This window comes from Danio rerio, chromosome 17 (assembly GCF_049306965.1).
Source record: "Danio rerio strain Tuebingen ecotype United States chromosome 17, GRCz12tu, whole genome shotgun sequence".
NCBI lineage: Eukaryota > Metazoa > Chordata > Actinopteri > Cypriniformes > Danionidae > Danio > Danio rerio.
This window is the reverse complement of record NC_133192.1, coordinates 7,950,466-7,972,659: the sequence shown is the minus strand read 5'-3', so window position 1 is coordinate 7,972,659 and position 22,194 is coordinate 7,950,466. Positions and strand designations below refer to the sequence as shown.

At 35.4% G+C, this 22,194-nt stretch overlaps 1 protein-coding gene across 1 annotated transcript in view; it reads right to left on the bottom strand.

Moving 5' to 3' along the window:
- The window catches only part of si:ch73-242m19.1, a 110,537-nt gene extending 98,078 nt beyond the window's left edge, over positions 1 to 12,459 (bottom strand). Inside the window, exons 1-7 of the mRNA XM_073928126.1 lie at positions 12,005 to 12,459; positions 9,737 to 9,809; positions 9,132 to 9,242; positions 8,639 to 8,752; positions 6,467 to 6,661; positions 6,000 to 6,084; positions 5,224 to 5,375 (exon numbers count right to left, since the gene is read on the bottom strand). Of these exons, the coding sequence (XP_073784227.1) occupies positions 5,224 to 5,375; positions 6,000 to 6,084; positions 6,467 to 6,661; positions 8,639 to 8,752; positions 9,132 to 9,242; positions 9,737 to 9,809; positions 12,005 to 12,135 (861 nt within the window). The 5' untranslated portion in view covers positions 12,136 to 12,459. The remainder of the gene's footprint in view (positions 1 to 5,223; positions 5,376 to 5,999; positions 6,085 to 6,466; positions 6,662 to 8,638; positions 8,753 to 9,131; positions 9,243 to 9,736; positions 9,810 to 12,004) is intronic.
- Between the last annotated feature and the right edge of the window lie 9,735 nt (positions 12,460 to 22,194).

The window sequence follows — 22,194 nt, the reverse complement described above, 5'->3', positions numbered from 1 at the left end:
TTTTTGTCCTAAAATTATCCAAATGTATATTATGTTTTTGCAGGTTGACATTAAAATATGTTTGTTATTCTTAGAATTATGAACTTTCCTGTCAAACATGTCTTGAGTAATAAAAGAAAACTTTTCAATGGTAGGCAATAAACCTTTAATACAAAATATTATAACTAATCATTAGCTGCTTATTAACAGTTATTCAACTAGTTTATATACAGCAGCTACGCTAATTATTCTCTTTATTCTCCATTTCCACCTGGGGATACTCATCCCGAGGGCCTCAGACTGTGCAGAGACACTGATTCGATTCAAGACCAAAGACGAGATGATCCCAAGGTTTCCATATCCTGGACCAGGCCGTATCCTGAGCAGCTGCTGTGGTGGTCATGGAGGAGTGGAGAGTATGAGACTGATTCCTGTGATGCCCCACACTGTTAACCCTTACTGTAGATTATGCAGTAAATAACTGTAAAATAGCCAGTGTTTAGCTGTAATGAAAAGAAACAGTATTTTACTGTAAAAGGAGCAGGATTTGTATGAAATTCTGTAGTGCAAAGAATAAATTACAGTTATTTACTCTATGTACCATTACAGATATTTACTGTGATAATAAATGGTAAATTACTGTTCAACCATTACTGCTCCATCTACTCTGATGCTTTATGTTGCTATTTTATATTTATTTTATCTCTGTGTTTTCTTTGGTTCCTTTTATGTTTTTAACATTGAGTATCAGGAGTCAACCAATACCACAGAGCTTATTAAAAGGTAAGTGTAAGATATGGACGAAATGCATTTAAAGGCAAAAATATTCACACAGAGCAAAGAAATTGTCACAATAATTTTTATAACTTTGTTTACTTTTTCTATAATTAATCTAATTTAATTGCCTAGTTTGACCTATAGTTAAGATTTTAAATCGCACTTTCAACTGAATATTAGTATTTTGCTAAATAACTAGTAAAAATGTGTTATTTAAAAAATATATATATCTTAAACAACACGCATATACATTTTTGCAGAGACTCAATGAATTTGCCTGTAAAACTGGCAAGTAAAAGTGCCATTAACAGTTTAAAGGCTTTCCTAAATAAATGTATAAATCATGATATTTGTTGTGTTTTTTATTATTACTACAGATTTGGAACAACATGATAATTAGATTATTTATTTATTTATTTTTTCTATGGATGAAGTTTATATTAAAGTATATTTTTATTGTTTTTATTAAACAATATGTGCATAACTGTGATAAATGTAGGCAGTTGCTTTGAAAATATGCTATGTACCAGAGGTGTCAAACTCCTGGAAGGCCACAGCCTAGTAGAATTTAGTTCCAGCCCTGCTTCAACACACTACCTTTACATTTAGTTTGATCAGGTGTGTTTAATTAGAGCCAGGTGTTTGATTTGTTTACTGCTGAGTGTGCTCTATTCTCTGTCCATCAATTCAGATGTTGAGTCTGATATGTTTTAGGCTTTAAATAAGAATCTAAAATGAGTAAGTAAAATGTGTTAAAATGTTTTTGAGGGTTTATAAAATAAGGCTGTGTTTTAAGTTATATTGTTGTTATCTTGAACTGTGTACTTGAAAGCTACATTGTTAGCTAGTTAGCCTCTCCTCATATAACTTCTTACATTACTTTTGTTTAAGTATATGTATTTATTGGATATTGCATACTGCCATAATGTACAGATGCTAACAGTTGTATGTATCTTTCTGGCAACTAAGCCAAAATTAAATTCCATCATCTCAGTAAGGTAACATGTGCACATCATCACAGGGAGTCACAAAAACATGATACACATAGCCATCCACACACAAAAGCTCCACTGTCAGGTCCCAGGTTGTGAGTTTGTTGCTAAGTATTTTTCAGAGCTGTGTTTTCATCTATGAATTTATATTTGAAACAATAAAAAAGTTTGTTGTCATGAGATAATTATAACAATAAAAGATTGGATCCTTTGGTTTTTCGGTGTTGCCAACTTTATTTTTGTTTTCTATAATTATTTTAAACTTTTTTTTTTTTTTTTGCATGGTCAGCATTGAGGAGAGAGTAACACATTTCATTGCAGCACTTTGTGTGTGTGTGTTTATTGGATATGTGATTGTGATAAATGTTAGCAGTTGCTTTAAAAGTATGCTATATATCAGGGGTGCTTAATCCTGTTCCTGGAGATCTACCTTCCTGCAGATTTCAGTTGCTATCCATATCAAACACACCTAAACCAATGAATTAGGACCTGAACACCACGTGATAATTACAGGCAGGTGTGTTTGATATGGGTAGCAACTGAAATCTGCGGGAACGTAGATCTCCAGGAACAGGATTAAGCACCCCTGCTATATACCATGGGGTCAAACTCCAAGTTACTGGAGAACTGCAGCGCAGCAGAGTTTAGTTCCCACCCTGCTTCAACATTACCTGTAGATTTCTAACGAGCCTTAATTAGTTTTATCAGGTGTGTTTTATTAGAGTTACAGCTTAAAGTCCCGGTCACACTGAACTTTTCTCCCTATAGACTTCCATTCATACGCATGTGAATGCTGCTGACCTGGAATGCATGCTCATGCGACAAATTTTACAGTTTGCAGCATTGGAAAGTTCAAGTTTGGAGAACTCTGAACTGCGAAATCACATCATGTGATTGCTTGAGACAAATCAAAGATCAAACCATGACCTCTCTAAACAAAAACTATGGACCAGTTGCTTGCTTTTTCAATCTCTAAATATTTTGTTTAATCCCACTCCTTTTCGCAGAGCCATGTGACAGAATTTTGCATGCTTAAACGTTAGTTTGACTGCAGCCTTGCTGTGCAGACCTGGGGCTCTCAGTAATATGTAAGATGATATTTATGTCTGCTGATTTCTTCATTTTGTTATACATTTTCTGTTTTATATTTGTTTGCTGCCAAAACAATAAAATAAATTTGTCAGAATTTACAACTTAATTAATTTAAAGAATTAATAACAGGTAAGAATACTAATTAATTTTAGTAACACCTTGACATACTATTGTGTATGCAGTATAATGCTGTGAGTTGTAACACTACAGTACAGTTATTAACTGTACACAGTTTCCAGTTAGTTACCACTACTGCTCTATTACAGTATTTAACTGGCAACACTGTTGCCAGCTACTCACTGCAATGGTACGGTTACAGTAAACAACTGGCAACACTGTTGCCAGCCACTCACTGTAATGGTTCAGTTTCAGTAATTAACTGGCAACACTGTTGCCAGTTACTTACTGTAACCAAACTTTTACAGTGAGTGGCTGGCAACAGTGTTGCCAGTGTTCTACTGTAAAAAAGCCTGGTAAGGTCTAACAGTGCAGAGACAGATGAGTCTTCGCTGAGGCCAGCTTTCAGCCTCCGCTGCTGAGACTACAGCTCTGCACAAGACTTTTGGCCAGCGGAGAAATTAAAATGGTGGTGCGCAACTGAGTCTGGCTTCTCTTAAGGTTTTTTTTTCTTCACTTTCGCCAATTTGTAAAGTTTTTTTCCCTCTCTGCTGTCACCACTGGCTTGCGTGGTTTGGGACCGGTAGAGCTGCACATCGATGGATTTGCACTCCAGTGTTAAGACCCTCAGTAGTGATTAAACCACACTGAACTGAACTGAACTGAACTGAACTGAACTTAAACACTGAAAACTGAACTACACTGTTCCAATTTATATGATCTTTTATGTGAAGCTGCTTTGACACAATCTACATTGTAAAAGCGCTATACAAATAAAGCTGAATTGAATTGAAAGTTAGTACAGATTAAATGTTAGGTTTAGATTTTGAGTAGGATTAGAGATGCAGAATAAGATCATACTTTTGTACGTTCTAATAAACACCCATTATCTTAATAACAAGAAGGTAATAAACAAGTAATAGAAATGAAAGTGATTAATAGTGGGAATTATACTAAAGTATTACTTTTTAATTATTAGTTTATTTATGTGGATTCTAATAATCTAATGATCTACACTACCTGACAAAAGTCTTGTCACCTATCCAAGTTTTAGGAACAACGATTAATAACTTGACTTCTAGTTGATCATTTGGTATCAGACTTGGCTTATATGAAAGGCAAAGGCCTCTTGATTATGTTTATTTTACCAAAATAAAACCTGATCCTGCCTTGATTTTTAATGATTTGATTAGGACAGTAAGGCCTGACTTTGCTTAGACAAAAGTCTTGTCACTTAACAGAAATAATGTCCAGTATAGAATATAAAGTCATGCTGCAGTGGAGAAAGAATGAATATTGTGTCTGACTCCATCATGAGCTTGGAGGACTGCATCCATACATCTCTGCAATCACTTATTAATAAAGTCATCTGGAATGGCAAAGAAATTGTTCTTGCAGGACTCCCAGAGTTCATCAAGATTCTTTGGATTCATCTTCAGTGCCTCCTCCTTCATCTTCCCCCAGACATGCTCAATAATGTTCATGTGTTTTGACTGGGCTGGCCAATCCAGGAGCACCTTGACCTTCTTTTCTTTCAGGAACTTTGATGTGGAGGCTGAAGTGTGAGAAGGAGCGCTATCCTGCTGGAGAATTTGCCCTCTCCTGTGGTTTGTAATGTAATGGGCAGCACAAATGTCTTCATATTTCAGGCTGTTGATGTTGCCATCCACTCTGCAGATCTCTTGCATGCCCCAATACTGAATTAACCCCAAACCATGATTTTTCCATCACCAAGCTTGACTGATTTCTGTGAGAGTCTTGGGCATATGCTGGTTCCAGGTCTTCTGCAGTATTTGTGATGATTGGGATGCAGTTCAACAGATGATTCATCAGACAAATCGACTTTCTGCCACTTTTCCAAGAAGTCAAGTTATTATTTGTTGCTCTTACAACTGGGATTGACGACAAGACTTTTGTCAGGTACACTGAAAAAAATTATTCAAAGATGATTCCTTAGATTTACTCAATTTTTTTATGTTAAGAGGTTCTAAACAATTTATTTGTGTTGAATTTAAACAAACAAATTAAGTTGAACATTATTAAACTTAATTTGTTTGTTTAAATTCAACACAAATAAATTGTTTGCAACAATTCTGCATGCAACACTTTTTTCAGTGTAGTGAACATTATATTATAAAATGGTTTATTTTTCAGAATACAACAGAATTCATCATGCGTTGGGTTTTAAGATTTCATTGCTGGTTAGTGTATGTTGTTTTAGATTTTTTAAAGGCATTAAATGTTAGTGTATTTTGATCAGGATTACCAGACTGATCAGCTCCATTTCATCTGCTGTAGTCTTGATGCTGTTTGTGTTGTACTCGACGTCATAATGTGACAGCAGAAAATCCAGCTGGACTTTAAAATCCTCTAAATTGGTCGAAAGCAAGGGAAGCTCTGACATCGATACAAACACCCCTGATGGGTCAAAAAACAGATTCATGCATGACATACTATTCAGTTAATTATATATGGATGCAAAACCTTTCTAATTCATTTTCCTTCAGCTTGGTCTTTATTTCAGCGATCTTCACAGCGGAATGAACTGCCAACTATCCCCGCATATGTTTTACGCAGCGGATGATCTTCCAGCTGCAACCTAGTATTGGGAAACACCCATACACACTCATTCACACACACACATTATGGCCAATTTAGTTTATTCAGTTCACCTATGCTGCATATCTTAGGGGAAACCGAAGCGCCTGGAGGAAACCCACGCCAGCAGAAATGCCAACTGGCTCAGCCGGGACTCAAACCAACGACCTTGCAGTAAGGCGACAGTGCTGAGCCACTGTGCTGCCCGGATGCACAATAAAAAAAATCACTTTGGTGTGCATCTGCATTAGTTAGGCATCAAATAGGGATCATAGCAGAGCAGACACTGCAGTTCAGAACGCATGTGTGATTTGTGGAATACTTACAAAGTGAAACTTTATCATTTGTACATGCTTTTAAAGTCTATTACTGTGTAAATATTTAAAGAGAGTGTTTCCAAATGTTTTAAACATTTTAAACATGTTTTAAAAATTGCGTTTTTACCATCAAAATATGCAGGTGACGTCAGATCTCCAGCAATAGACGTGTGATCGTCATTCCACTCAGTGGAAAGTAGATAATGAAGAACCTGCAAGTAACAAAATATAAAACCAGAATGTCTTTTGTAGCGACAAACATACAGTAATAGACACTAAGAGGGAAATGTAAATCTCTAAAACAAATTTTATTTATTAATTGTCTTTTATTGTTTGGAGATCAAATGGGAACGTAAAAATATGTTTGTTGTAGTTTGAAGTTTAAATGTTTGCAAAGTCAGAATGATTGCATGTTTAAAAGTCTAATTAAATTAATAAATTAATTTTTTTACACTTTTTTTATATTGTGGAAATGTATCCCCTTAATTATTATTTTTTTATTTTCTATGATGAAGGCCTAAATCATTACGAATTTTAAACCATAATCATTACTTCTGGTCTTGAATATTCGGCTATATTATTGTGTTTCCTCACATGCAGAAAGTTGTGGATGTGTTTGACGGAGTGCAGATGGCAAATGAGCCACTGCAGGTAAATGTTGATGTCCTCCTGTGTGATCACAGCGATGGGACTCTCCAAACCCAGCAGCACCTTCTCTCTGGATATGGCAAGACGACGTGCACGATACACACAATCCTCAAATTCAGTTGTTAAATGTGTGATCTGCTTCTAAACAAAAGACCAGGGACATGATGAATGCATTCATTTTGCCACTGAATGCATACAAATACACAAAATTTAATGCATTCATTTTGCCATTAATGGATAAAAATATTTTTAATTATTGAAAATTCATGGAATGCCTAAAATATTTTAAATTTCACACTTTTTTTTACTACTGAATGCATAAAAATATTCAGAATTTCATGCAATTATTTTGAATCCTAAACGCACAAATATATTCAAAATTGTATGCATTCATTTTTCTTGAATGCATAAAAAGACTCAAACTCCCATGCATCAACTTTGACATTGAATGCATAAATAAATACTAAACATTCAATGGCTTCATTTTTCCAGGGAATGCATAAAAATATTCTGAATTTCATGCTTTAATTTTGCCACTGAAGGCATATAAATACTCATTTTATCATCCTTCTTTTTACCACTGAATGCTTAATAACTCTGAACATTCCATGCATTAATTTTGTCACTGAATCATAAAAAATATTCAAAAATGCATGCTTTAATTTTGCCACTGAATGCACAATAAATTACAAATTCCATGCATTCATTTTGCCACTCAATGCATAAAAAATCTCAAAAATACAGAAAATTCAATGCATCAATTATTTTGCCACTTAATGCATAAAAGATTTTAAATTTCATGGATTTATATTACCAATGCACAAAATATTTAAAAATACTGATAAAATTCCATGCATTAATTTGTCCAGTGAATGCAAAAAAAAAAAAAAATCCATACATTCATTTTGCCACTGAATGCAAAAAATAAAAATATGTAAAAATATCATGCATTAATTTTGACACTGAATGCATAAAAATACTCAAAATTTCATGCAATACAAATATTGCCAATGAATGCGCAAAAAATATAGCAAATTTCATGCATTTGTTTTGCCACTAAATGCATAAAAATATTCAGAATTTCATGTAACTATTTTGCACCTAAATGCACAAAAAATTCTAAATTTTATGCATTAATAATGCTACTAAATGCAAACAAACACTCAAAATCTCATGCATCAATTTTGACATTGATGGCATAAAAATACTCATTATGTCATCCATTCATTTTACCACTTAATGCTTAATAACTCTGAACATTCTAAGCATTAATTTTGACACTGAATGCAATAAAAATATTAAGAAATGCATGCTTTATTTTTGCCACTGAATGCACAATATATTACAAATTCCATGCATTAATTTTGACACTCAGTGCATAAAAGATTTTAAATTTCATGCATTAATATTGCCAATACAAAAAATATTTTAAAATACTGAGAAAAATCCATGCATTAACTTTTCCAGCAATTGTATAAAAATACAGAAAATTCCATACATTCATTTGGCAACTGAATGCAAATGTATTTATTTTTTAATATCATGCATTCATTTTGCCACTGAATGCACAAAATTACTCAAAATGTCATGCAATAATAATATTGCCACTGATTGCACAAAAATATTACAAATTTAATGCAGGAATTTTGCCACTGAATGCATAAAAATACTGAAAGTTCTATGCATTCATTTTGCCACTATATGTTTTTAAAATACAGAAAATATCATATATCACATTTATAATATCAATATCATTAATTTTGACATTGAATGCATAAAAACATTCAGAATTTCATGGATACTTTTTTGCCAGTGAATGGACAGAAATATTTAATATTTCCTGCATTAATTTTGCCACTAAATGCATACAATTACTCAAAATTACTAATAATTCCATGCATTTATTTTGCCACTGAATGCACAAAAACAATTGAAATTGCATGCCTTAATTTTCCCACTAATAGCAAAATATTATGCAAAATTTCCTGAATTTATTTTGCAACTGAATGCATAAAATCATACACATGAATTCCCCAACAAATTGCAAAAAAATATTCAAAATGTATTGCATTCATTTTGACACCAAATTAATGAAATAATTCAGAATTTCATGTTTACTTTATACTGGGGGTACAGTTTCTCCAGGACAGTGGAATGGCGGCCAAATCTCCTCCATCTGAGCATCAGCAGGTACTTGCACCGTGCCAATTTATACGTTTGATCTGTGTAAAACTGAGGCAGAATGATCAGAAATGTTCATTACAGAAGATTAAACTGGTTAAATCACTGTATAAACAGAATAAACAGAATCAGTGATGACATTTATATCAAATATACACTCCCACAAACAAGAATACAAAAACAGTGTCTGACACCTTTTTATAGCGTACACTTTTCTATTTTTAGGTTATATTTTGCTCAATTTATGTAAGAATAAATTCCTTTTCTGTACCGATTTGAACCATTTTGGTAAAAATCGGTTCTTATACCTTTATTTTGGAGAGTGTAGGATTAAAAACGACAATAATCTCGTTTTTCTTCTCAATTCAGAGCTGATTAACAAGATTGAACTATAAGTGTATTATAAAATAAGAATCTCAATGAAATGGACCTGATGCAGCAGTAAAGGCAAACCGTCGGCTTTGTGCTCTTGATTCAGACAGATCTCCATCTCTCTCTGAGCCACTTCTGCTTGAGAAACTACAGGCTTAGTGGACGACACCTAACATTTACATCAAAGACAGCATTAAATGTCAAATAAACCACTGCAGGCATACACAGGAGCTTAAAAACTTCAAAGGGGACCTATTATGACCCTTTTTACACGATGTGAATGCCGTTTTGGTGACTGTCGCTTTAAATTCAAATGAGACTGTGCTCTTTTTAGAAGAGGGCAGAGCTACAAATGCTTATGTGTCAGCATGGTGGCAGATTCAAAAACAAGATTGACATCCTATGCTAATAAGAGGGAGCTTGTCACTAATGGGCGGGGCTTTTCCACTCTGATGACATGTACAAAGAGAGAATGTCAATCAAAGTGTTTCTGCAGACTGTTTAAATCAAGTATGATAACGAAAAAATAAAATGAATACATTTTTAACTTTACATGCTGGCTATATTCACACACTGTTCCCAAACAATTGTGTTTAAACGCCTTGAGTGAGTTTTGCATAATAGGTCCCCTTTAATACAACCCAAGAAACAGTAAAAACTCACCTGCAGCGCTTTGTGAAGCACCCGCTGCCTCTCCAGACGAAAGTAAGATGCATCTTTTGGAATATGAACAGAGCTGAAAAGGTCAGCGAAACGTAATTACATATAATTTAGCAATTTTTAGTGCTGGGCAAAAATTAATCGCATTAATTAATCAGATTATTTGCATCCAAAATAAAAGTTTGTTTTGACTTGAATGTGTGTGTGCTGTGTATATTTATTATGCGTATATAAATACGCTCATGCATGCATATATTTGACATTTTTTCATTTATATTTAGAAATAAATTTAGCATGTATAGGATACAGATTATACAAAAAAATTGAATATAGATGTAACGAAATAGTTTTGTGTAATTTTGTTTTGTTAAATGTGTTTATACAACAGTTCTGTCTGGTTCTGTGTCATACTGAGCAGAGCAAAGACGGTTGACGTTTCGCCACAAGATGGGGACAAAGACTGCATAAGTCCTTATGATCACAGAAATAATTAGCGAAAATTTCAAATTACAGCTGATCAAATGACTATAAATCAGGTATATGTCATTCTAAATTGATCTCTCTCTTTTAAATGTTGTAGTGCTGTATTTATAGCAAAGTAATCTGGTACTGTTTGCTTTGGATTTTCAGGGTTAATTATTGTGATCTCTTGATTACAACAGAGAAATACTGGAAAATCTCTGTAGACTGATGGCATTTCATGCCGTTCAGCCTTATAATCTTAAATGATTTGTCATCACTTTAGACATTACGCTAGGGAATCATTCAAACATTAGATCTAAAGTGACGTTGGTGAAGTAGCAACCATTTCTGCTGTTCTGACGTCAGCTGCAGATGTATACAAATTGCGGAATAAAGTAGCTCATGCAAAAGGATTTTTAAAACTCTACATGTTTGATTATCTTTTTTATATACACGATTATGCCATCAAACTGTTGTATGTATGCATTATCACACTCATAGCAGAGTGATGTGGCTGTATATCGTCTCTGGTGGGACACTAAGGCTCTTGGCCTGCAGCCTCGAGCCAACGCACGCCTCCCACCAGTGCCACTATACAGCCATATCGCTCTACTGCTTGTGTGATATTGCTCCAGCCTGATTTCACGAGGAAACGTAAGTATTTTACGTTTTGTCAGTTTAGTGGCTAATTCTTATGAATTTGTACGAGTTCAGTCAATCATATGAATTCATACGAATTAGCCACTAAATCAAAAAGTTATGAATTGCCATGAGCTTGTGTTGGCATTTCATGCCGTTCAGTCTTATAATCTTAAATGTTTTGGGATCACTTTAGACATTACGCTAGGGAATCATTCAAACATTAGATCTAAAGTGACGTTGGTGAAGTAGCAACCGTTTCTGCTGTTCTGACGTCAGCTGCAGATGTGAACAAATGGTGGAAGAAAATAGTTCATACAAAAGGTTTTTTAAAACTTCGTGTTTGACTTTCTTTTTTTATACACACTATTATGCTGTCAAACTGTTGTATAAATGCATTATCACACTCATAGCAGGCTGTTTATTATCTCTAGTGGGACAATAAGGCACTCGGCCTGCACCCTCGAGCCAACGCACGCCTCCCACCAGTGCCGATATACAGCCATATCGCTTTGCTGCTCGTGTGATGTTGCTACAGCCTGATCTCACGAGGAAACGTATTTCACGCTTTTTCAGTTTAGTGGCTACTTCGTACGAATTTGTACGAGTTCAGTTGTACGAAAATGTACAATATTAAAAAGGAGGCGTGGCACCAGTGGTGGGTCACTCATTGGGTGATGAGCAAATTGTATTAAATTGGACGAATTAGATCATACGAATTTATATGAATTCGCCACTAAATCAAAAAGTTACGAATTGCCGTGAGATTGTGTTGTATTGCTCATGTATTACGTATACATAATAATTATATAAAATACACAAATACAGTATATTATGTCAAGACAAACTTTTGATTTGGATAATCTTTAAATGACGCTAGCAATTTTAAAATAATTAAATAAAACAATTGAATAAAAGAATTTGCTTAATAAAAATAAATAAATAGAAAGTAAATCAAATACCCATGAAAATCTGAAATATAGGATATGTGTTTTACTGATGTTATGCAATCGATTTTAGTGACCTGAAATAAATCTCAGGCATAAATCAAATCAAGTTAATGAATAAAACCATGAATAAAACTTAAATGCATACATAGTTCAAGTACGCATCTGTTCACGACTTATTAATGAAAGTGATAAAAGTTATAAATGCAATCATCTGTCTGACCTGTATGGTTTTGAGAATATTTGATGTGAAATGTCCTTGTCCTCAATCTCAGTCCTCAGAGAGTGTATCTGAGCGCTCAGTTCTGCTTCCAGCTCCTCCACCTTCACTGGCGAGCTGTAAGTCTGTGACATCTTTACTTCTCACAGCAGCTGAATAAACTCGTGTATTTGTTAAACTTTAGAGCTACACGTAAATGAGACTACAAGGTGCGCGCTCAAATTATAGAAAAAGAAAACACGCACACGCGCACACAAAAAACTTTTAAGAAGTATTCCAAACGTTCCAAACTTTCGTTACAATGTATCAGTGTTTGAGTCGTTGCTATAGTGACGCCAGACGCGCGCTCAAATTATAGAAACACACACACACACACACACAAACAAGTATTCCATTCGTTCCAAACTTTTGTTACAACGTGTCAGTGTTTGAGCCGTTGCTATAGTGACACCAGACGCGCGCCTCAAAGGAATGGCGGTAAATCAAGATGGGATACAGCTGAGGAAACTCACATCAATACAGCATAATTTTTGTGACACTCGTTCGTTCATTCATTCATTTTCCTTCGGCTTGTTCCTTTATTAATCTGGGGTCACCACAGAGGAATGAACCACCAACTTATCCAGCTTATGTTTTACACAGCGGATGCCCTTCCAGCTGCAACTCAGTACTGGAAAACATCCATACACACTCTTTCACACACTCATACACTATGGCCAATTTAGTTTATTCAATTCACCTCCGGGAAACCGGAGCACCGGCAAGAAACCCACGCCAACACAGGGAGAACATGCAAAGTCCACACAGAAATGTCAACTGGCCCAGCTGGGACTTAAACCAGCAACCTCCTTGCTGTGAGGTGCCTTTTGTGACTCTGTGCAACAATAATAGGGTTGGGGTAGGGGTATACGTAATGAAATACAATTTAAAGGGTACTTTAATAAAATAATCGGAATATAAATAATTTTAGTTAACTTCCAGCTGTATGCCAGTGTTAAAATAAACCCACTCAATTTCATTTTTTTTTTTTAAAGGTTACATATAGAATTTAACAAACACAGTCATCAAATTGTAATGATTAAGTAATCAGAAAGTAGGGGCGACATGGTGGCTCAGTGATTAACACTATCGCCTCACAGCAAAAAGGTCGCTGGTTCGATTTCCTGCTGGTTCAGTTGGCATTTCTGTGTGGAGTTTGCATGTTCTCCCCGTGTTGGCGTAGCTTTCCTCTGGGTGCTCCGGTTTCCCCCACAGTCCAAAGACATGCTGTTTGGGTGAATTGGGTAAACTAAATTGGGATAGTGTTTGTGTGTAATTATGAGTGTGTATGGGTGTTTCCCAGTACTGGAAGGGCATCCGCTGTGTAAAACATATGCTGGAATAGTTGGCGGTTATTCCACTGTGGCAACCCCTGATAAATGAGGAACTAAGCTGAAGAAAAATTAATGAATGAATCAGAATGTAATTTCTTCTTTATTATTTTGATTCTAAACTGTCCCAGAGATGGGTTGCGGCTGGAAGGGCATATGCTGGGTAAAAATTTGCTGGAAAAGTTGGCGGTTCATTCAGCTGTGGCGACCCCAGATTAATAAAGGGACTTAGCTGACAAAAAAAATGAATAAATGATTCTAAACTGTCCTAGAAATTTCATTAGCATTCATCTACACCTGGGCAAACTCGGTCCTGGAAGGCCGGTGTCCTGCACAGTTTAGCTCCAACACTAATTAAACACACCTGAACAAGCTAATCAGTGTCTTCTCGATCACTAGAAATCTATAAGCAGGTGTGTTTGATTAGAGTTGGAGCTAAACTGTGCAGGACACCGGCCCTCCAGAACTGAGTTTGCCCACCCCTGCTCTACACTGTAACAAGTTATTTTTTTATACTCTACTTTTAAAAAGGTGAGTAAACCTGTTGCCTTAAAATCGACAAGTTGACTTTTAACTTAAAAAAGTGAGAAAAACCAACTGCAACTTGGAAATTTTAAGTTGATTTAACTTAAGGTGTATTATTATGCACACAGTTTAATGTACTTAAAATGTTAAGGCGACAGGTAAAGTAAAGCCAACTAGTTGTTTTTAAAACAACAGGTTTACTTCATTAATAATTATTATTATTATTATTTTTGGTTTAGACCCTTTACTAATGCAGGGGTTTCCACAGCAGAATAAACCACCAACTTATCAAGCATATGTTTTACGCAGCTGGTGCCCTTCCAGCAGCAACCCTGGGAAACACCCATACACTCCTGCATTCACACTCATACACTACAATTTAGTTTACCCAATTCAGCTATAGCGCATGTGTTTGGACTGTGGGGTAAACCGGAGCACCTATAGGAAACCAGTGAAAATTAAACCACACTGAATTGAACTAAACCGAACTTCAACTCTGAAAAGTAGACTGACACAGTTTCAGTTTACTAGAACTTCTATGTTAGGCTGCTTTGTCACAATCTACATTATAAAAAACGCAATAGAAATAAACATGAATTGAATTAAATTTAGTGTTATTAAACTGGGATGTTCTGTAGCCAATCTGAAAGTAATATGTTAATTGTTGTTTAATTTAAAAATAAAAATGAAAAAGTCCAGCCAAATCAAATGACTTTTTTTTTTCCAAGAAGAAAAAAAAAAAAGGAAATACTGTGAAATATTTCTTTAAAAAAAAAAATGAATAAAAACAGGAGGGCTACTTAATTGTGTTATACTTTAATACACATTTTAATATTTAATTTATGCAAAATAATTTATTCAATCAATCATTTCAAGGTGTTTGAACCTTTATATTTTTACATCTATTAGTTTTTTAACCTGCAGAGGGCGATGAAAACTCAGTTAACATAACAATTTTAATAACTAATTTCTTTCGTCTTTGCCATGATGACAGTACATACTATTTTACTAGCTTGCAACTAGCTTTATTTGCTTGCAAGATACTAGTATTGAGCTTAAAGTGCAGTTTAACTAGTTTAATATAGGAAAATCATTGGACAACAGCGATTCGTTCTGTAGTTAATTGAAAAAAAATATTTGAATTGTCGTCAAAAAAAATTAATAACTGCTTTTGTTCCAATCAAACTAAAAGAAACTTTTTTTCCAGAAGAAAAATAAATGACAGGAAATATTCATTCATTCATTTTCTTTTCGACCTAGTCCCTTTATTAATCTGGGGTCGCAACAGCGGAATGAACCGCCAACTTATCCAGCAAATGTTTCACGCAGTGGATGCCCTTCCAGCCGCAACCCAACACTGGGAAACACCAACACACTTTTGCACACACTATGGCCAACTTAGCTTATTCAAATCATCTATACAGCATGTCTTTGGGCTTATGAGGAAGAGGAAACCCAAGCCAACACGAGGAGAACATGCAACCACACAGAAATGCCAACTGGCCTAGCCGGGACTCGAACCAGCGGCCTTCTTGCTGTGAGGTGATTGTATTACCCTCTCCACCACTGTGCAGCCTTATCGGAAATAATAAAACAATAAAAAATTAAGAGGATTTTTTTTAATTTACAGCCAAACTAAATGACTTTTTTTTCCCAAAGAAAAAATATGATAGGTAATACTGTGTTAAGTTTCTTGCTCCCTTTTTTTATTTTATATTTGAAAAAATAAAATAAAATAAACAGGAGGGCTACATAACTAAATATATACTTTAATACACATTTTAATATATAATTGATACAAAATAATTGAATAATTAATCATTCCAAGGTGTTTGAACCTTTATATTTTTACATCTATTTGTGTTTTAATCTGCAGAAGGTGACGAAAACTTTGTTAACATACCAATTTTAATAACTAATTCCTAATAACAAATTTCTTATTAATATATATATTAATATTTTCTTAGTTAATATAGGCAAGTCATTGGACAACAGTGATTTGTTCTGTAGTAAAACAAGTAAATAAATAAATTGTCGTCAAAAAAAATGTTTAAACTGCTTTTGTTACAACTGAACTAAAAGATACTTACCCCAGAAGAAAAAGTATATAAGACATTTTAAAACAATAAAAAAATTAAAAGGATTTTTTTTCCCAGCCAAACTAAATGCCTTTTTTCCAGAAGAAAAAATATTATAGGAAATACTGTGATAGATGTCTTGCTTCCTTAAACATTCATTAGAAAATATTTGAAAAAGAATAAAAAAAAATAAACAGGAGGGCTATTTATTTAAACATATGATGTACTTTATTATATTGTTTAATATAGAATTAATATAATTTATTTAATTCAATCAAGGTATTTGAACCTTTATATTTTTACATCTATTTGTTTTTTAACCCACAGAAGGCGATGAAAACTCAGTTAACATAACAAGTAATTTCTAATAACAAATTTCTTTTGTGTTTGTCTAACTTTAGTTGCTTGCAAAGACACCAGTATTGAGCATAAAGTCATGTTTAACTGCAAAGTCATTGGACAACAGTGATTTGCTCTGTAGTCAATTATTCATTCATATTCTTTTCGGCTCACTCCCTTTATTAGTTAGGGGTCGCCACTGCCGAATGAACCAGCAACTTTTCCAGCATATGTTTTATACAGCGGATGCCCTTCCAGCTGCAACCCATCACTGGAAAACACTACGGCCAATTTAGCTTACCTAATTCACCTATACTGCATGTATTTGGACTTTGGGGTAAACCAGAGCACCCGGAGGAAACCCACTTAAACACAGGGAGAACATGCAAACTCCACACAGAAACGCCAACTGGCCCAGCTTAACTACCAAACTAAAAGAAACTTTCTCCAGAAGATGAAAAAGTTATAGGAAATATTGAAACAATTTAAAAATTATGAGGAGGGGTTTATATTTAAATATATGATATACTTTAATACACAATTTTACATGTAATTAATAAAATTTAATTTATTCACTAAGGTATTTTCACATGTACTCGTTTTTTTAACCAGCAGAGGGCGATGAAAACTCAGTCAAGAGCCTCGATTTCATTCTGCTGACACAAGCAAAGGGCAAATCAATGTGAAAGGTCTACCTGAACATTACATTTTAAATAATTGTACCTGATGTTACTCAAAAGACGTCTTTTAATGGTGTTACAACATGTAATACCTCAAACAGCTTGACGTTGGTGACGTATCACGTATTTGACTGAAAATTCTGCAAACCAAATATCTCCCCTACAAAAATACTCAGCTAACGCTTGTCACTTTCAACACCCACAGCGAGCGAGCATACATTCAATCAAGCGAATCCTAATGTATAATTCAATCTATCAGATCCACCTTCTCTGGATTTAAATAGCTCAACATTCCAAGTTGACTTGGATACAGATGCGCTGATTGGTCGGCGAATCAGCCAATCAGAGTTGATCACCGAGCTGCCGCTTCCACCAATGAGCGCGCGGGCACATTTTACAAGCCTTTGCTTTGTCACTAGGGGTTGTTTTCCTCCCTGCAGAGAGCAGCACAACATTATGAATGATTTCCCTAATACAATCAATCACACTGATTGTACAGCGCCTGTGAATGAGCGCGTGATTGCCTGAATACACACTACTAATTCTGACTAAAACATCAGCAATCAAATACGACAACAGGGGCTCCAACCAAAGAGAACATTTCATGCATTTTGTAAAAGACAAGTCTCCTTGGAAACCATTCACAATCTGGATGCCCTTCAGTGAGGGGAAAGCTAGGGGGAAATGAGCAGGTTTGAAATGTGTGCCTTCAATGCTAGTTGTAAACTGTCCAGACACCAGACATCTCTTTGGGTCATCTCTGGTTGAAAGTCATGGGACAAAATCTAAACATTTTGAGGGGAAATGACCAGTGTTCACTCTCCTTTAAAAGAGTAGTGGGGTCTATGCACATCTAGAGTTTTAAAGCCAATTGAAAGCTTAATGTGAGTATTTTCAATTTCACAAGGTTGTTTTTACAGCATCGATGTTGTAATGTAATTACAATACTTTCAGTTAAACAGACTTAAGCATTCATTTAGTTGTTCAAGACCATTGTAACTAGGGTTAGGCGATGTTGACCTGTTAGGCATCGTACGATGTCTAATGTGAAACATCGCGATAGACGGCATCGTCGTCGTAGGCGGGGGTGTTTTTTGTTACATATCAAATAATTCATAACGAATTAATTAATTGTAGCCTACCATTTTCACTGCCTGACCCACATGACCTTTGCTTTACCCATGACCAAACCATTAATAAAGTTACTGTAACCTCACCAGTTCAACGCCACCCAGCTTACTCCGAGCTGGTATCAAACCGGCGACCTTCCGCATGGGAGATGAAAAAAATAGCTATGCTACCGAAAAGCTATTTAATTTAGAAAGTAGCAACGCTACCGCCACGCTACTGAGAAATATAGTTAAGCTTGTAGCAACGCTATTGCCCAACACTGACTCCTGGTCATTGGTGTGTGCCACTGACTGTGTTACACCCGCACTACTCTGCCTCTGATTTCCAACGATGGAAATGTACTCTATTTAAGCCAATCATTATCTTCTTAGTTACACCACGTTTACAGACACACCAATCATCCTCGCTGATTGGTCATCACAGCCCTAAACACACACACACACACACACACACCCCAGAGAAAGAAAGGGCTGAGAGAGACACTGCTCGCATGAAAACCGCTTCAGTGTTTTCAATTATAGTAACGCATATTTAATTGCCAGTAGCGGTAACGGCATTGTAACGTGGGAAATAGTAACTCATTTGATTACTAATAAAAGTATTGCCGTTAGTAGCGCCGTTTATTTATATCACCATTATTCTCATCACTGGAAACTACTGAGTGATAAGAGTGAAGAAATCTGATAAAATGCAAAACACAAAACCACAGACATATCAGTCTTGCTGAGATAGAAACATCGTGATCTGTGTTTATATTTAATGTGTCAAAAAAACAGAGGTGTGACAGGAAGGAAATGGGGTGAGAAATTTTAATCACTTTATGTATTTAAGCAAATGTGAGCTTCTGTAAGCCAAAGATAAACATGTACTTTTTGTGTCAAATAACCTAAAGGATTGCTTAAACCATTTAAGTGTATTTTAACTACAGATCAAAGCAAAATGGCCTAGAGAGTAAACACTGTGTTTAATGAGTAGAGTCTATGTGCATTCAAGATACACAGAAAACTGTTCCTCTAAAATTAAATACAGCAGGGAAAATAAGTATTGAACCCGTCAACATTTTTCTCAGAAAACATATTTCTAAAGGAGCTGTTGACTTGAAATTTTCCCTGGATGTTGGTAACAAGCAAAGAAATCCATATATGCAAAGAAAACAAATCTAATTAGTTTACAAATTAAGTCATGTGTAATAAATTGAAAGCCCACAGGGACAAAGTATTGAACACATGAAGAAAGAGAGCAAAAGCCCAGACTACAGCTGAAATCTTTCAGTAGGTCTTCAGCAACCCTCTGCCCTTCCTCAGTGTAAATGAATATCAGCTGCTTCAGTCCAACATCTACATTAGCAGAAGGATGAAGATGAAACCAGGGTGGACATTTCAGCAAGACAATGATCCGCAGCTAATGAAACTCTCAAATGCTTTCAGAGAAAGAAAATCAAGCTGTAGAATGGCCCAGCCAATTCCCTGACTTGAATCCAATAGAAAATACAAAACAAAGATCAGATTTGATGGACGAGACCCGAAGAACCATCAAGGTTTTTACACTCTGATGAAGTCTGTGAGAAACTCACACCGAGCAACGCATGAGACTTCATTCTCTATATGAGAGGCGTCTTTAAGTTTCCATTACCAAAAAAGCCTTTTATATAAAGTATTAAATATGTTTCAGTAGTGACATGATGTGTTCAATACCTCCCGCTGTATGAGAAAATTATTTCCAAAAGTGTCTGTTAGAATTAAAGTGTAAAGGTTGGTACTTAAGTTCACACATTTTTCAATCCTTCTTTTCTTCTGTTGAGCACACACTCTCACACACAAAAGGATATTATGAAAAATGTTGGAAACCTGTAACCATTGTATTTGTTTTTCCTACTATGGAAGTAAACGGTTACAGGTTTTCAACTGTCTTTAAATCCTATCAGATGTAATGAAGACCAGAATTCCCCAGGCCTGTCACGAGACAGTTAAAGTCAGAATTATTAGCCCCCTTGGAGTATTAGACCGCTTACTTATTTTTTCCCCAATTTCTGTTTAACGGAAAGATTTTTTCAACACATTTCTAAACATAATAGTTTTTATAACTTATTTTTAATAACGGATTTATCTTTGCCATGATGACAGTAAATAATATTTGACTAGATATTTTTCAAGACACTTCTATACAGCTTAAAGTGCCTTTTAAAGGCTTAACTAGGTTAATGAGGTTAACTAGGCAGGATAGGATAATTAGGCAAGTTATTGTATAACGATGATTTGTTCTGTAGACAGTGGAGAAAAAATATAGCTTAAAGGGGCTAATAATTTTGTCCCTAAAACGGTGTTTAAAAAATTAAAAACTGCTTTTATTCTAGCCAAAATAAAACAAATAAGACTTTATCTAGAAGAAAAATATGATCAGACATACTGTGTATTTTTCTTGCTCTGTTAAACATCATTTGGGAAATAGTTAAAGAAAAAAATTCAAAGGGGGCTAATAATTCTGACTTCAACTTAATGTATTTTGTGTTGAAAGAAATATTGTCATAGAAATTATTGCGGTAAGTGATATTGTTATTTTAAGACTTTATTTATGCCTGTTTATATAATGATTCTACAACAGGATTTACATTGGCATAAACACATTCAAGCGTCTAGATGCAAAACCTTTTAAACCCATCAAATCTCTTTTCTTGTAAATGAGCATTTTCTATCAGGCTCCTTAAAATTGGGTTAAAAAGTTTCATTTTATAGATAATGATATTAGCTAATAAATAAAATACCTTTCTTTCAAAAATGTCACTTTAGATAATTCTTTGATCTTTAACAATGCTTAGTTGCCCAATGTATTACAGCAGTAATTTTAAGTCTAAACACTTATATATAGTTGTATACTATATCAGACCTCGTACTCACACCATGTACAGTTGCCTTGAACCAAGCCAAAGCCAGCTTGTCCTCTCTACCGTCTCCCCTGACCTCCCCCTAGGCACGCTCATCGGTGATGCACTGTTCAGTAAGCGCTTTCGCTCAGCATAACAAAGATTTCTTTAGTTATATTGTTTTAGTCGTTTGATATGCAGTGACACACATTAAAATATTTAGCCGAACACATCAGCCACTTTTGACCCTCATAAACAATCATAAAGTCCTTGTGCTGTAAGAATTAGGAGGTTTGCTGAAGGTGCAGCTGTCGTGCAGTGAGGGGTTTGCGTCTTTAATAATCTACGACAGTTTGCGTTCATTGAACAGTAAGGATGATTAATAAATCCATATCAAATGGTCCCTTAAAAGTAACATCTCGTCTTCAGTTTTGGGCTCAGGCGCATTTTGCACTCACAAGCGTACCACCCCAAAGCCCAAGTGAACTACGATCAGGCACACCTCTTCCAACTGGGTCAGGGCCGGCCAAGACAACCATGCCTGAGCCTGATTCAGTGCACTCGAACTTCTCAAACGATCCAGGAAACGGGCCTGGGCACGGTTCGGATAGCATAGTGTGAGTGCGCCCTTATAGTATATCTTATATAAAGATATAGTATACAACCAAGCACATGTGGTCAGAACACCAAAGTCGCAGGTAATAAAGTATTAAGCAAAATGCTAGCAGGCGTCTGTAGCTCCGCTCACATTCCACCTCTTTGCCCTTGTTTTTTTGTTTCCGGGGCGGTGCGATGACACACGAACAAAGTGGCGACGGTTGGTCACGCCTACTAATAGCTTCTTTTGAGTTCTTCAGAAACCTATGAGCGACGTCACAGACACTACAGCTGCGTTTCAAATGGCACACTATACACTCATGCACTATGTACTAACACACTCAATAGCACAATATATGTATGTAGTGTTGTCCCAAATGGCACACTAATTATATTTTACAAAGCGAAAATTCAAACCGTTTCCTTGATGACGTTTGACGGTTGCCAAATCAGAAAACTAAATGACCAAACAATCAAATAATACCTGCCATGAGTATTACCGCATTCACCATCGGGAGGCGCTATAATCACTCTCATAGGAGAATTTCTCTTTCACCATCCAAAATAAATAAAGTTATTCAACATGTGCGCCCGACAGCTCCGCACCTTCCAC